Raw genomic sequence first — 14814 nt, forward strand, 5'->3', positions numbered from 1 at the left:
CTGCAAGGAGAGAACTTACTTTTTGTTGTGAATCGTGTTTTCAACCATTATTGTTGGGTGAGTCTTGATCGATATTTTGCTTTTCATCCAACGAATGATTTAAAATGCATTTCTTTGTTATTTCTTTACAAACAACTACAATCATAACAGAAACAACGACACCAACTGTTACTCCAAAATCAACAACAGCTTCCACAACAACAGTGTCACCTCCCACAACTTCTACACCTCCAACACCATCGACTCCTGTGACTACCACAACTGGAACGCCACAAACTACAGGTAATCAACGGTTTTCCTAACGACGAATGACAAAATCAATACTCAATTTATAATTTCCTCAAATTACCAATATTCTGGTTTAATAACCCCACTCTCTTCAAGAACAACACTGTCCTGGACTTCAATAATCTACATGTTCAGTGGATTTTAAAAAAAGAAGAAATAATATTTGTTTCTATGAAAACAAGATGTGAATTCAGCAGAAAAGCATTTCTACAGTAGGAAGATGAACAATGTAATATTTTAGTACAAATTACACTGTTGAAAGAAAACATGGCCTTCAGTGCTGATACGGCATTGGAAGTTTATTTTGGTAATTTCTTTATTTCTTGAGTGTCACCAACGGAAATGCTTTGTGAAAGTGATCGTTGAAAATAGCACAGATTACCACTTAAATATTTAGTGCTATTGTAAATCAAAAGGAAAGCTGAATACTCAATGCAAAAACAAGATGCGTTCCAAGGCAAAAGTGTGTATGGTCTTTTGCTGTATGTTATTATTTCTAGCAGAGTACTTTATCTTCACGGTTGATTACCCCAAAAAAATATTTTTTCATCATCGGGGGTTTTACGTCTTTACTGCAAGGAGAAAACTTATTTTTGTTGTGAAACGTGTTTTCAACCATTATTGTTGGGTGAGTGTGATTGATATTTTGCTTTTCATCCAACGAATGATTTAAAATGCATTTCTTTGTTATATCTTTACAAACAACTACAATCATAACAGAAACTACGACACCAACTGTTACTCCAAAATCAACAACAGCTTCCACAACAACAGTGTCACCTCCCACAACTTCTACACCTCCAACACCATCGACTCCTGTGACTACCACTACTGGAACGCCACAAACTACAGGTAATCAACGGTTTTCCTAACGACGAATGACAAAATCAATACTCAATGTATAATTTCCTCAAATTACCAATATTCTTGTTTACTAACCCCACTCTCTTCAAGAACAACACTGTCCTGGACTTCAATAATCTACATGTTCAGTGGGTTTTAAAAAAAGAAGAAATAATATTTGTTTCTATGAAAACAAGATGTGAATTCAGCAGAAAAGCATTTCTACAGTAGGAAGATGAACAATGTAATATTTTAGCACAAATTACCCTGTTGAAAGAAAACATGGCCTTCAGTGCTGATACGGCAGTGGAAGTTTGTTTTGGTAATTTCTTTATTTGTTGAGTGTCATCAACGTAAATGCTTTGAGAAAGTGATCATTGAAAATAGCACAGATTACCACTTAAATATTTAGTGCTATTGTAAATCAAAAGGAAAGCTGAATACACAATGCAAAAACAAGATGCGTTCCAAGGCAAAAGTGTGTATGGTCTTTTGTTGTATGTTATTATTTCTAGCAGAGTACTATATCTTCACGTTTGATCTCCCCCAAAAAAATTTTTTTCATCATTGGGGGTTTTATGTCTTTACTGCAAGGAGAAAACGTATTTTTGTTGTGAAACGTGTTTTCAACCATTATTGTTGGGTGAGTGTGATCGATATTTTGATTTTCATCCAACGAATGATTTAAAATGCATTTCTTTGTTATTTCTTTACAAACAACTACAATCATAACAGAAACAACGACACCAACTGTTACTCCAAAATCAACAACAGCTTCCACAACAACAGTGTCACCTCCCACAACTTCCACACCTCCAACACCATCGACTCCTGGGACTACCACAACTGGAACGCCAGAAACTACAGGTAATCAACGGTTTTCCTAACGACGAATGACAAAATCAATACTCAATTTATGATTTCCCCAAATTACCAATATTCTGATTTACTAGCCCCACTCTCTTAAAGAACAACACTGTCCTGGACTTCAATAATCTACACGTTCAGGGGGTTTTAAAAAAAACAAGAAATAATATCTGTTTCTATGAAAACAAGATGTGAATTCAGCAGAAAAGTATTTTTACAGTAGGAAGATGAACAATGTAATATTTTAGTACAAATTACACTGTTGAAAGAAAACATGGCCCTCAGTGCTGATACAGCAGTGGAAGTTTGTTTTGGTAATTTCTTTATTTGTTGAGTGTCATCAACGGAAATGCTTTGAGAAAGTGATCATTGAAAATAGCACAGATTACCACTTCAATATTTAGTGCTATTGTAAATCAAAAGGAAAGCTGAATACACAATGAGAAAACAAGATGCGTTCCAAGGCAAACGTGTTTATGGACTTTTGCTGTATGTTATTATTTCTAGCAGAGTACTTTATCTTCACGGTTGATCTCCCCCAAAAAATAATTTTTCATCATCGGGGGTTTTATGTCTTTACTTTAAGGAGAAAACTTACTTTTTGTTGTGAAACGTGTTTTCAGCTATTATTGTTGGGTGAGTCTTGATCGCTATTTTGCTTTTCATCCAACGAATGATTTAAAATGCATTTCTTTGTTATTTCTTTACAAACAACTACAATCATAACAGAAACAACGACACCAACTGTTACTCCAAAATCAACAACAGCTCCCACAACAACAGTGTCACCTCCCAAAACTTCTACATCTCCAACATCAACGACTACTGTGACTACCACAACTGGAACTACCACAACTACCACAACTGGAACGTCACATACTACAGGTAATTTCAAAATTTTGTCCCGTGCCTAGTGATTGCTCTTTAAAATATCATATCATTTTATTTTTAAAATCATTTCTGATCTGAGTCTATTACCTTAATTTTGTTTAGAATCCGTTGATGGAAGTACTCCTCTTATATTTACACAATGAATAAATACATATGCGAATGCTTCTTATAATCAATTTACAATTAACATTGTTTTAATTTATTTTAATCATTCTATTCAGTTTTAAATGGTCCACAAATGTGAAAGGTTACTTTAAGTATTGCTTCCACACCAACAGTGTCACCTCCCACAACTTCTACACCTCCAACACCATCGACTCCTGTGACTACCACTACTGGAACGCCACAAACTACAGGTAATCAATGGTTTTCCTAACGACGAATGACAAAATCAATACTCAATTTATAATTTCCTCAAATTACCAATATTCTGGTTTAATAACCCCACTCTCTTCAAGAACAACACTGTCCTGGACTTCAATAATCTACACGTTCAGTGGGTTTAAAAAAAAGAAGAAATAATATCTGTTTCTATGAAAACAAGATGTGAATTCAGCAGAAAAGTATTTCTGTAGTAGGAAGATGAACAATGTAATATTTTAGTACAAATTACACTGTTGAAAGAAAACATGGCCTTCAGTGCTGATACAGCAGTGGAAGTTTGTTTTGGTAATTTCTTTATTTGTTGAGTGTCACCAACGGAAATGCTTTGAGAAAGTGATAATTGAATCAAAAGGAAAGCTGAATACACCATGAGAAAACTAGATGCGTTCCAAGGCAAACGTGTGTATGGTCTTTTGCTGCATGTAAGTATTTCTAGCAGAGTACTTTATCTTCACGGTTGATCTCCCCCAAAAAATATTTTTTCATCATCAGTAGTTTTAAGTTTTTAGTGCAAGGAGAAAACTTACTTTTTGTTGTGAAACGTGTTTTCAGCTATTATTGTTGGGTGAGTCTTGATCGATATTTTGCTTTTTATCCAACGAATGATTTAAAATGCATTTCTTTGTTATTTCTTTACAAACAACTACAATCATAACAGAAACAACGACACCAACTGTTACTCCAAAATCAACAACAGCTCCCACAACAACAGTGTCACCTCCCAAAACTTCTACATCTCCAACATCAACGACTACTGTGACTACCACAACTGGAACTACCACAACTACCACAACTGGAACGTCACATACTACAGGTAATTTCAAAATTTTGTCCCGTGCCTAGTGATTGCTCTTTAAAATATCATATCATTTTATTTTTAAAATCATTTCTGATCTGAGTCTATTACCTTAATTTTGTTTAGAATCCGTTGATGGAAGTACTCCTCTTATATTTACACAATGAATAAATACATATGCGAATGCTTCTTATAATCAATTTACAATTAACATTGTTTTAATTTAATTGAATCATTCTATTCAGTTTTAAATGGTCCACAAATGTGAAAGGTTACTTTAAGTATTGTACTTCCTGTAAGAATTATTTTTTTTGTATTTTTCATAATACATTAAGAGAAATAAGTTGATTAACTGGATCTTGTATCTTTTCATATCAAAATGACGTGATGTAATCACATAATGAAATCATATAATATGATCATTCTGAAGAAATTTAAAAACTTGTATATTTAATATATATATTTAATATCAGTTTCTTTTAGAATCCTTTGATGGAAGTACTCCTCTTATATTTACACAATGAATAAATACATATGCGAATGCTTCTTATAATCAATTTGGACATTGGGTTTTCTCAAGGATTTTCAATCCCACCTTTAGCTTCTTTGCAAACTGTAGTCTAAAGCAAGCCAATTTTTTAATTTGAATTTTGTTTAGAATCCTTTGATGGAAGTACTCCTCTTATACTTTACACAATGAATAAATACAATGAATAAATGCTTCTTATAATCAATTTGGACATTGGATTTTCTCAAGGATATTTTATGAGGATTAAATGATATTTTATGAGGATTAAATGATATTTTATGAGGATTTATCAAAATATACATGTTTGCCTTTCGATGCTACATTTGCTGTAAACCTGTAAACCTTTAGACTTGTATTTAACTTTTTTCCCTTCTTTCTATAGGACATACAACATTTACAGTTATTACAGGTAATTGTATTCAATACATATTATTTTACCCTTAAACCATTTTAAATTAATAATTTTTAAATACTCTGACAAAAAATTCGAGGTGCTAAATCTTGTAAGGAATATTAAATAAAGCATACTTTGAGATAGAATTTATTTTCTTAGCAGCCACAAATAAGAATAAATTAACATTCTTTATTTAATTTAATCATTCTATTCAGTTTAAATTGTTCACAAATGTGAAAGGTTACTTTAAGTATTGTACTTCCTGTTAGAATTTTTTTTTTTGTATTTTTCATAATAAATTAAGAGAAATAAGTTGATTAACTGGATCTTTTATCCTTCATATCAAAATGACATGATGCAATCACATAATGAAATCATATAATATGATCATTCTGAAGAAATTTAAAAACTTGTATATTTAATATATACAGTATATATTCAGTTTCTTATCAGTGGGAAACAATGCATTGCTTATATGCACCATTTTAATGAAATGTAAGTGTTACATTTTCTTTCTCAATTGGAATAGTGCTTGGGAATCAAAGGTTAAAAATGGTTATCAAAGGAGGTTTGCAACTCCAAACTGGGTGGATATTTGAGAAATTGGCAGTTTCCCAACAAAAAGTTGTTAAATGATAAATAAATCATTCTTAAACAAGAAAAAATGTTGTTGTTATTATTTTTATTTAATACATTTTTTTATTGACAGGTACCACAAAATCTACAGGTATGTAAGAGTATTTATTTACTCATTCTTGCAACTGTATGAAAAACTTTGATGCAGCATGAATCAGTCTTCCAGATCCATTCAGATTTCCATTGGCATATTTCTGTTAAACATTGAAATTGCCGTTACATTGCATAAACAAAAAAAAATCAAATTTAGTGTTGCACATTGTGAACAGAAAACACTGTGGTTTAAAGTTATTTTTCTAGTCATATGAAACCATTGAGGTTGCTGGTTATATACTGACTTTCGTTTTTTATATTACTACTGTATATACATTTACATTTGTATATTATATGTTTGTTTTATTTTAGCTAATTTTGCATACGCATGGGACTAGCCTGGGGTCATGATCATTCAGTCTTACATATCTGAAGAAGCCTTCTTAAATATTATTAATATGGACGCAAGATAAAGTAAATAATAAAAAGTATGAGTTATCATCCCAATGTGTAGTCAGCAAAGTTAAATTAACTGTGTTAATTAAAGCTGCCCTCATAGTTGAACAGCACCGAAGAAGACTAATGGTCTTCAAAAAGAGAGCCCTATCATCACTGGGAGTGGTGCAGCTCTTCTCAATTGTCCTGTAGCACATCCTACAGGCACCTGGGAAGTCTGCTGTGTTTCCAGCTAAAGATTGTGTATCACCCCTACCCACAAGGAGGGTTTGATCAACTGTGTTTCACAAGACACAGCCCAAATCAGAACCAATTATGTTAGGAATATAGAGACTAACCTTCATGCCAGAAAGGCATGTTGAAACCAGAAGCATAAAAAATAATAAATTAAAAATGAATGATTCTTTCTTTATGGTTGCTTTTAAACAATATCCTTAAAATACATATGATCTTACCTTACAATCCCACCTTTAGCTTCTTTGCAAACTGTAGTCTAAAGCAAGCCAATTTTTTAATTTTTATTTACCTAATAATGTCATCCTTCACAACTAAAATGTTCATTAACAAACGTCGATTGTTCTTATAATAGGAGATAATCAAGGATAAAATGAGTTTCATACAGGTACAGTGCAATAATTTGAAATACTATTTTCTATTATTTAGGCTTCACTGCTGAATCTCAAGGTAATCTTATCTTCTTTACATTGTATGTCTTTTCTGGGTGAAACTAATAAGTCAAGCAACATACTGTATAAATGAATATATAAAATATATTTTTTGTTTATGTGATGGATTCATTAATTATTAATAGTATTTTCTGGAATATCTTAGTAAGTGGTGGGGAATGATACCCTGTTTTTATTTCATGAAAACTTTAACAAGACTGTTAGCCTTGACTTGACTGATTTTTGAAGGAATCTATATTATCTAATGTAAAGTAGTCCAACTTCACTTGTGCTGAGACCTGTCATTCTCTAATTTAAATTCAAAATAATACTTAAGTAGAATATTCTTTTTTAACTACAAGTTGTGATGCCCAGGCTGGGAGTGGTGCCAGTGTTGTCCAGGCATAATTTGGACAGCTCTCCGCTGCAGTTAAGGCAGCTTTTTTTCCCTACTCATTATCAGTTCAGCTCCTCTCCCTTTTCTTGTCACCCTGCGTCAATAATGGCTCCATCCCTCATAATAACCTCATTCCCATTGTGTCATTCCAAAAACTCCCAAAGCTCCTCTGAAAACCTGCACTTGGACCTTGGCTTCTCATTCGCCACAGCGCTGAAACTTCAGTGATAGCATGTAAAGCATGATACAAGTTACAGGAATTCAAGAAATGAATTTGGGTGTTCGGTGTTGAGTACAGGATAAAGTGCTTTGAAAATGGATGGCTATTAAGTGTTACAAAGATTTTTTCATAACGTTAATAAAGAGGAGAAATTGTATCTTCAAATATGACTTTTCAAGGTCTCAGTGCAACATCTGTTATTCTAGGCGGTTGTCATAGTGTGCAAGTAATTCTGAATTAATACTGATCTAAGTAGGAATGTTATCCAGACAAACTTTATCGGAGCCTGAAATTGGTGCTCCACTTGAATCATTTTCACAATGACAGTTTTCAGACTTACAGTATGTGTCTTTCAGACATGCTCTCTGATGATTTGTTCTCTTCATTCAGGTGTCATGAATCCTGGCGTTTTATGATCTTCTGGGATATCTAGATACTTAGAACACTGGAAAACCTATGTTATCTCATGCACTCTGTGGGATTTAAAACAGTAACAGAACACAAAGATTATTAAATCTCACCTGAAAAATTGTAGTTTGTAGAGTTTTAGAGGAGAACTAATTGAATGATTCCAGATAATATCCAATCGTTGTATTGCTTATCAGAGCAACCTAACCAAATGAATCAGAACCAATAACTATTTCACAGCACCCTACTGTTAAAAAAAATCAGGAGCTTCTGAAAAAGAATTGTTATCTTTGGCTGTATGGAAAAGACATATGAAGTCATTAGGAAATAATTGTTTTACAGTAGAAAGTGTGTGGTTTTAATAATTTTGCATCTATCACTCTCTCAAATGAAAGTATGTTTTTCAGTGATGATGTCAGTGTCACAATGTAACAAATGTCAGTGTTATGAGAACATGATCAATATAATACCAGTTAATCATTTATTTTTTAAATCTTAAAAATTAAAAATGATTTCTATACCATAAGTGTGTATGGTCTTGTATGTGATTCTCCTAACCATCATAATTCAACATAATAATGTTGTTGAAAATAACGTTAACTTTACATTTATTATAATACTTGTTTTCCTCTATTATAATTTTGCCTATCTTGATTGATACTTGATTGATATTTAAAATGTATGCATGTTTTTTCTTCTTAGTAAGTACAGCTACTCACACTACCATATGTAGAACACCAGAACCACCAGGTAATATAAGTTGCTTACTCCCTGCCTAGTCTTTGCTCAGTGGAATGACATGCTACTTTTTTATTTCAGTTTTGAGGTTGACTAATAATATTGTTTAGTATAGAATCCATTGATAGAAATACTCCTCCATTTAATTTATACATTTATTAAATAAATATTCTACTGCAGCTCATAATAATATGAACATTAGATCTACAAAACTGTTGCATAGACTTGAAGCAATGAAAAATAATTTTCCCTAAGAATTTTTTTTTATTACTATTTAAAGGGCAATTCTTAGTTTTATTGTTTTACATAGAATTCCACACTCTAAAACTAAATAAAGTAATCAATGGTTTTCCTGAGAATATATTAAAATATCAATACTCAATTGATAAAGTTCCCCTTTAACAAAATATTCTATCTTTCTAGCCTTGCTCTCTTAAATAACCGTACTGTCTTCAAATTCAGAGGTCTACCTGGTCATATTAGCTTTATTTTAAAATGAACCTTTGTTGTGTTGTCAGGTTTAGCTTATGTAAAATGTGGTTATTTTCTCTGCCCCCCAAAACACAATAATGATTTTTTTATCCAGATTGTAAAAATAAATAGATTTAATGCTTAAAACATTCATTAACTTAAATATATATTTACAAAAATGCACAGTAAAATAACACTGTTTAAAATTATGTCTGTACTTAATTATGGCTAATGTGTTTTCAGAAAAAATAGTATTCAGAGCTACAAATGATAGTATTATGTAGATTAGCTTATGTTTTCATTTTCTGAAATATGAAAGAAAGGACTAGGAACAGTGCAACATGTGTAGTGACAGATAATACATTTTAAAGAAAATGAGAACTGTACATTTTGGTGCTGTGTGAGACAATATTATCGTATTTCCATTTTGTAGTTTGCCGGGGACCTCTGGGAGAGATCAAGGCGGTGAGATTATTTTATATGATTTTTTGATAATGTCTTTCTCCTCTCTGCAGGCTGTTCATTGGTTGGTCATAGTTTGGGTGATTGACTGTGACCTCTAATCTATATTCTTAAAGATGTTCTCCCTTGGTGGTATAGACTCAAAGATGCTGATGTTGAACAATTTATCATTAAAGAGGTTGAGAATAGACCCCGTTTATGATGTCCTGCTCTGTGTTAAAGACTCAGGATAGGCTCCTTATCAGAGAGTCCCCTTTCAGCTGTATTCCAAGTGCTTTACACTGAGATCTTAGCTGTTTGGGTTATTGTCTGGGATATCTAATCAGTGACAACATTTGATAAATAATGCTAATGATATGTACAGGTATCTGTGAGATATCTGTAAAATTACAGTCAAAACTCTTAAGTATTGCGCAACTTAAAGTCTTACGAAAACCTATAGACTCACTAAAGTCAGAAATCATTATGTATTTTCTGCTATTTAAGTTTGCCAGGAGTACAAGGCTTGGTCTATTGTTATAAGAAGAAGACTATTTATGCATAAGATCATAAACATATACACAGTGAAAACATGTAAACTCCACCCAGAAGGTTCCCCAAGCTAAAATCAAACCTAAGAGCTGCGAGGCAGCAGAGTTAAATGCCATGCCACCATGCCAACCAGTTATTTAATCTTTTTTCTGTTCAGAAATTTTAGGTACTTTAATAATTTTGTGTCACATTCTTGCTTTTTAGATTAATGACACTTGGGAATCCAAATGCCATACGTGTACCTGCAATATCACAAATTCAGTGGAGTGCAAACCCAAAAATGTTACATCTACAACCACCTGCAAGGACAATGAAATCTTGGTGACAATTAATAAAACTGACTGTTGCCAGACACATTATTGTGGTAAGTAGTTCATAACATGATGGGTAATTGAATTAATTGCTACTTCTGTGCAGTGTTTCTTCACTTATAGCTGTTTAAATTAACATTATTTCAGTAAATACTCATATATACAGTATATTGTTACACACATTTATTGATGATTGGACAAGTGCAAATATACTGTTTGATGATTAAAGAGTTACAAAGTCCTTTATTTTTTAGTTTATTTGTACATAGCACAAATAAGGCTTCTGTGCCTCATGCACTTACTAGTCTTTACAAAGGTGTGTTGCTTTAACTAAACACCCAACCATTCAGTTTCACCTGGAAAGTTAAAGAAATGCTTTGAGTATTTAAATGTATGAACAGGTCGCGAGTGACCAGATTATGAATTGCATCACTTCTCTGCATAGTCTTCCTGTTTTTTAACACTTGCATTCCATCAACTCCTACAACTCAAATAATTTAAATACCATTCAGGTCTAAACATTGGCCACTGTGTAACTCATGCACCTTGACCCTTTGAACTTCTTTTCATTTTACCTATGGTCTTGCTGTATTTCATACTCAGCTCACTGAGCCTCTAAAAGATGGCTCTAAGGGTGAGAACATGTCCATGATCACAAGGTCCAAAGGACAGCTTAACTATAGTCTAATCCAAAAAGTCTATTAAGATGGCATCAAGAAACTTTAATCACTGCTGTGCACATCTTGTAAAACATGGGAAGTATGTGTGGGGGGGATTCAGTCAGTTTTATTTATGAATTTTCTTTGCTTTTTGAATAAACCTCATAAGACATTAATTAAGGGTGGAGCGGTGGCACTGTGGCTAAGGATCTGCACCGGTGGCTGGTAGGTTGCCAGTTCAAATCCCGCGGTAGAGGAGTCTTACTCCGTTGGGCCCCTGAGCAAGGTCCTTAACCCCAGCTGCTCTAGGGGTGCTGTATAAATGGCTGACCCTGAGCTCTGACCCCAAGCTTCTCTCTCCCTGTGTGTCTTATAGAGAGAAAGCTGGGGGATGCAAAAAGACAGATTCCTGATGCCAGAACTTATTTATGGCTAATAAAGTGATCTTAAATTACATAATAGTTTATTACAATACTGGCCCTGCAATAAAGACTATGTACAGTAACATACTGACAATAAACTCAGTACCAATTTCCTTGCAATGTTTCTTCATTCTCTCCCAGTTGAGAAGACCTGTGAATACAAAGGACAAATATATAAGGTATATTCCATTTTTATATTACAATTATGTTTTATTCATGGGTAAATGCTGCTCCATACTTCCTGTTGTCGGGATACAGAAAAGCATGAAGTTAAATTTAGGGGCATGCTATTTACTTTACACAGTATAACTCTTACACAGTATAACTCAGTATTACACAGGATTAACACTTGTGTCATCTTCCATTCTTTACCATTTTGTACAATCCAAATTAATTGTGTGTTTACTAGATTAAAATGAGAAATAACATATTTATTAAATCAAAGGGAATTGCTCGGTGATGACAATATGAGATTTACAGACATCGTGGCTACTTACTGGGTTTCTAATTTCATACCTGCTATCAAAGACTTACTTTTATAAAGGTGTCATTGTAAGCTGCAAAAATACAAGTATTTCTAAATAAAACTGCTACAAATTGTTATTTCAATTCCTACATATAGGTTGGACATAATTGGACCGATCCCTCACAGCCATGCCATTTCTACAGCTGTGAAAAGTCTGGCATCATTCTGGAAAAGAAAATGTGCCCTGAACTGAATTGCCCTGAGGTATTTCACTTTGACATCCTTTAGTTAAAATCTTTAATTGTTAAAATACTGGACATTTTCTCACTTCCATCTATTTATTTACAGGAACAAAGAATCTGGGATAATGACCACTGTTGCTATACATGTAAGTTCAATTTTATATACCATCCATCTGTCTATTATCTAACTGCTTCATCTAATTCAGGGTTGAGGGAGTCTATCCCGGCATGTAACGGGCACATCCTGGACGGGACACCAGTCCTTCTCAGGGCAGACATAGACATAAACACCCAAACACTCACAGCAGGGCTAATTTTACCAGAAGCTATTTAACCTACAGTACCAGTATATTTTTGGACTGTGAAAGGAAACCAGAGCACCTGGAGGAAACCCATACAACGACAAGGCAAACTTTTAAACTCCACATAGATACAGTAGCAACCCAGGTTCAGAATTGAATCCAGGGCTCAGGTGCTGAGAAGTAACAATGCTAACCACTTTGTCATCACCCTAATGCTTTGTACCACAAATAAAAATATGTTACATTATATATTAATAATTATACATTTGTTGTTATAGGCAAGGAAACATGTTCTCCAAAGAATTACTCTGTGAATGTAAATGATAGTAACTGTTTTGGAAAGATGGAAACTTCAGTATGTGTAGGCCAGTGTGAATCTCAGCATCGGTAAGCTCTTTAACTTTTTCTTCATTTTTACTGAATACATTTATTAAATTGCAGAGCACATACTTTTTAGTAGCTGAGTGGCTTATGTTCAGTCAAGAACCGCAAAGCTTTATTTAGTGGCAGAAATGGTCTACAAACATCTTTGACTAGAACTAGTCTTTAAATGCAGACTAGAAACTAGATTCCCTAAGGCCTTTGAGGGATCACATAGTGTCTATGAGTTAGTTATATACGTTGATGGACATTTAAGTGGATCATTGGGTGCTTAGTATTTTTGAAAACAGAATTTCTCCCAGGAAATGAGTCTATCTGTGACATTAAAGAACTTGTTCCAAAACGTTAATTGCTAAAGGTTTGTAAGAGGCTTGCAATAAAAATACATACTTGGAGAAAGCCGTAGACAACATTGCCCCCTAGAGGAGAATCTGAATATATATGCTATAGTACTTTGTTTTGGGGCAAAGCTCTCTTCCTTTCTGTACAGCAGTGCTATACTGATATTCTTCTGATCGGTTAAACAAGGATTTAAAAAATATCAATTTTAGGTAGACCATCAGGAGACCAACAGGAGTACAGATCTAGGGTGGCTTCCTATTGAAGGAACAAACTTCAGCAAATAATGCAATCTAAAGTTTACTATTGCTGGCATAAACATATATAAATTATTATCTTTTTTTCTGCTTGAGAGATACAAATGTCTGTGTTCAAATATTTGTTTTTAAGCCATTAGTAATTTTTTAATCACTTTGATCTTGCTGGTATACATTAGTATAAATAAATGTCAAATGCTTGCCTTTAAAAAACTCAGTAACTTAAACTTTACAAACATGAATAAACAGTGAATTAAGAGTTAAGCAGCACTTGCATACATTAGGTAATATGAATGACATAATGAAGACCAAAATATTGTCAAGTGCATGGTATTTATTAATGATAATAAGTAATACATATTGATGGAAAATATAATCGTATACATATTTCTTTTGACATCAAAGTTATAGTTAAATGAAAAAAATGTTGTTTTTTTATTTTAGGTGGGAACTATCTGGAGGGATCTTTACAATGAAGCAGAAGTGTCGATGCTGTCAAGCAGAAAAATCTGAAAATAGAGAAATAAGTTTGACCTGTAATGGTGATATTTCTAAAAAATATAATTACACATACATCACTAGCTGTAGATGTCATGTGTGTGACTGAGGCATCACACCATAACTAGAATGTCATGCCTGTGTCAATTAATCTAGGTGATACCTCTATTTTTAAACTGTTTTCTTAATAGACTGGTGGAGGTACTACATTTATTACAAATAGGAATTGTTCATGTTTGTTCATATTGCTATCTTTAAAATTATTACAATATTTCAGACTTTTTACAAATACAACAGCTAATTTAGTTTTAAAATGTAACAGTCTTCAAATTTTATGATAATATTGGAAAAATGGGGGAAAGGTCTCTTTGAATATAATCAGAATAATTTTGGTTTCTCCAAAAAGATTGTTAGTGAATCAGATTGTTAAAAAGATCTCATGGAGGATTGAAAGGTTTTAATTGCTTTTACAGATTTAAAAATAAATGCAAGTCATAAATGAAAATTCAGCTCAAATAATTTTAATCTGTATTTACTTTCTAAAAAAATTAAAATGTATCTCAGTCAATAATCAATGATTCTGTTTGAACTATGTTTCAAATATCAAAATAAAATTAGTTTTGCAAGTTTGACAGTGTCTGTAATGTCAATATTTTGTCTCGTTGTGCTAAGAGTAGAATGATCCTAAATGTTTTTTTTTTTTAGAATAGTTACAATCTAATGAAACTACACCCTGGAAGAAAAGCATGTTTTGTCATTGTCATCATGATCATGATCTTCATCATCATCATTTTACAGTGTTGCATACACATATTACAAAATTAACCTCATGTGTACAACATTAACACTTAAAACTCTTTTTGCTTGGATTACCACTAAAGATTTCTATTTTTTAAATACTGTATTAAAACCTGTTCATTAAACTCCT

At 32.9% G+C, this 14814-nt stretch overlaps 1 protein-coding gene across 1 annotated transcript; it reads left to right on the plus strand.

Annotated features, from left to right (window-relative positions):
• The first annotated feature begins 2681 nt into the window (after positions 1-2681).
• LOC138240850 (apomucin-like) lies at positions 2682-14518 on the plus strand. The gene is made up of 14 exons (XM_069192918.1): positions 2682-2883; positions 3168-3245; positions 3932-4087; positions 4981-5007; positions 5702-5719; positions 6781-6801; positions 8510-8557; positions 9450-9481; positions 10214-10373; positions 11543-11580; positions 12024-12131; positions 12216-12255; positions 12690-12798; positions 13833-14518. The coding sequence occupies exons 1-14, from the start codon at positions 2682-2684 to the stop codon at positions 13993-13995; spliced, it is 1200 nt and encodes a 399-aa protein (XP_069049019.1). The 3' UTR covers positions 13996-14518.
• The last annotated feature ends 296 nt before the right edge of the window (positions 14519-14814 follow it).

The sequence above is a fragment of the Lepisosteus oculatus genome, chromosome 7 (assembly GCF_040954835.1).
Source record: "Lepisosteus oculatus isolate fLepOcu1 chromosome 7, fLepOcu1.hap2, whole genome shotgun sequence".
NCBI classification, from domain to species: domain Eukaryota; kingdom Metazoa; phylum Chordata; class Actinopteri; order Semionotiformes; family Lepisosteidae; genus Lepisosteus; species Lepisosteus oculatus.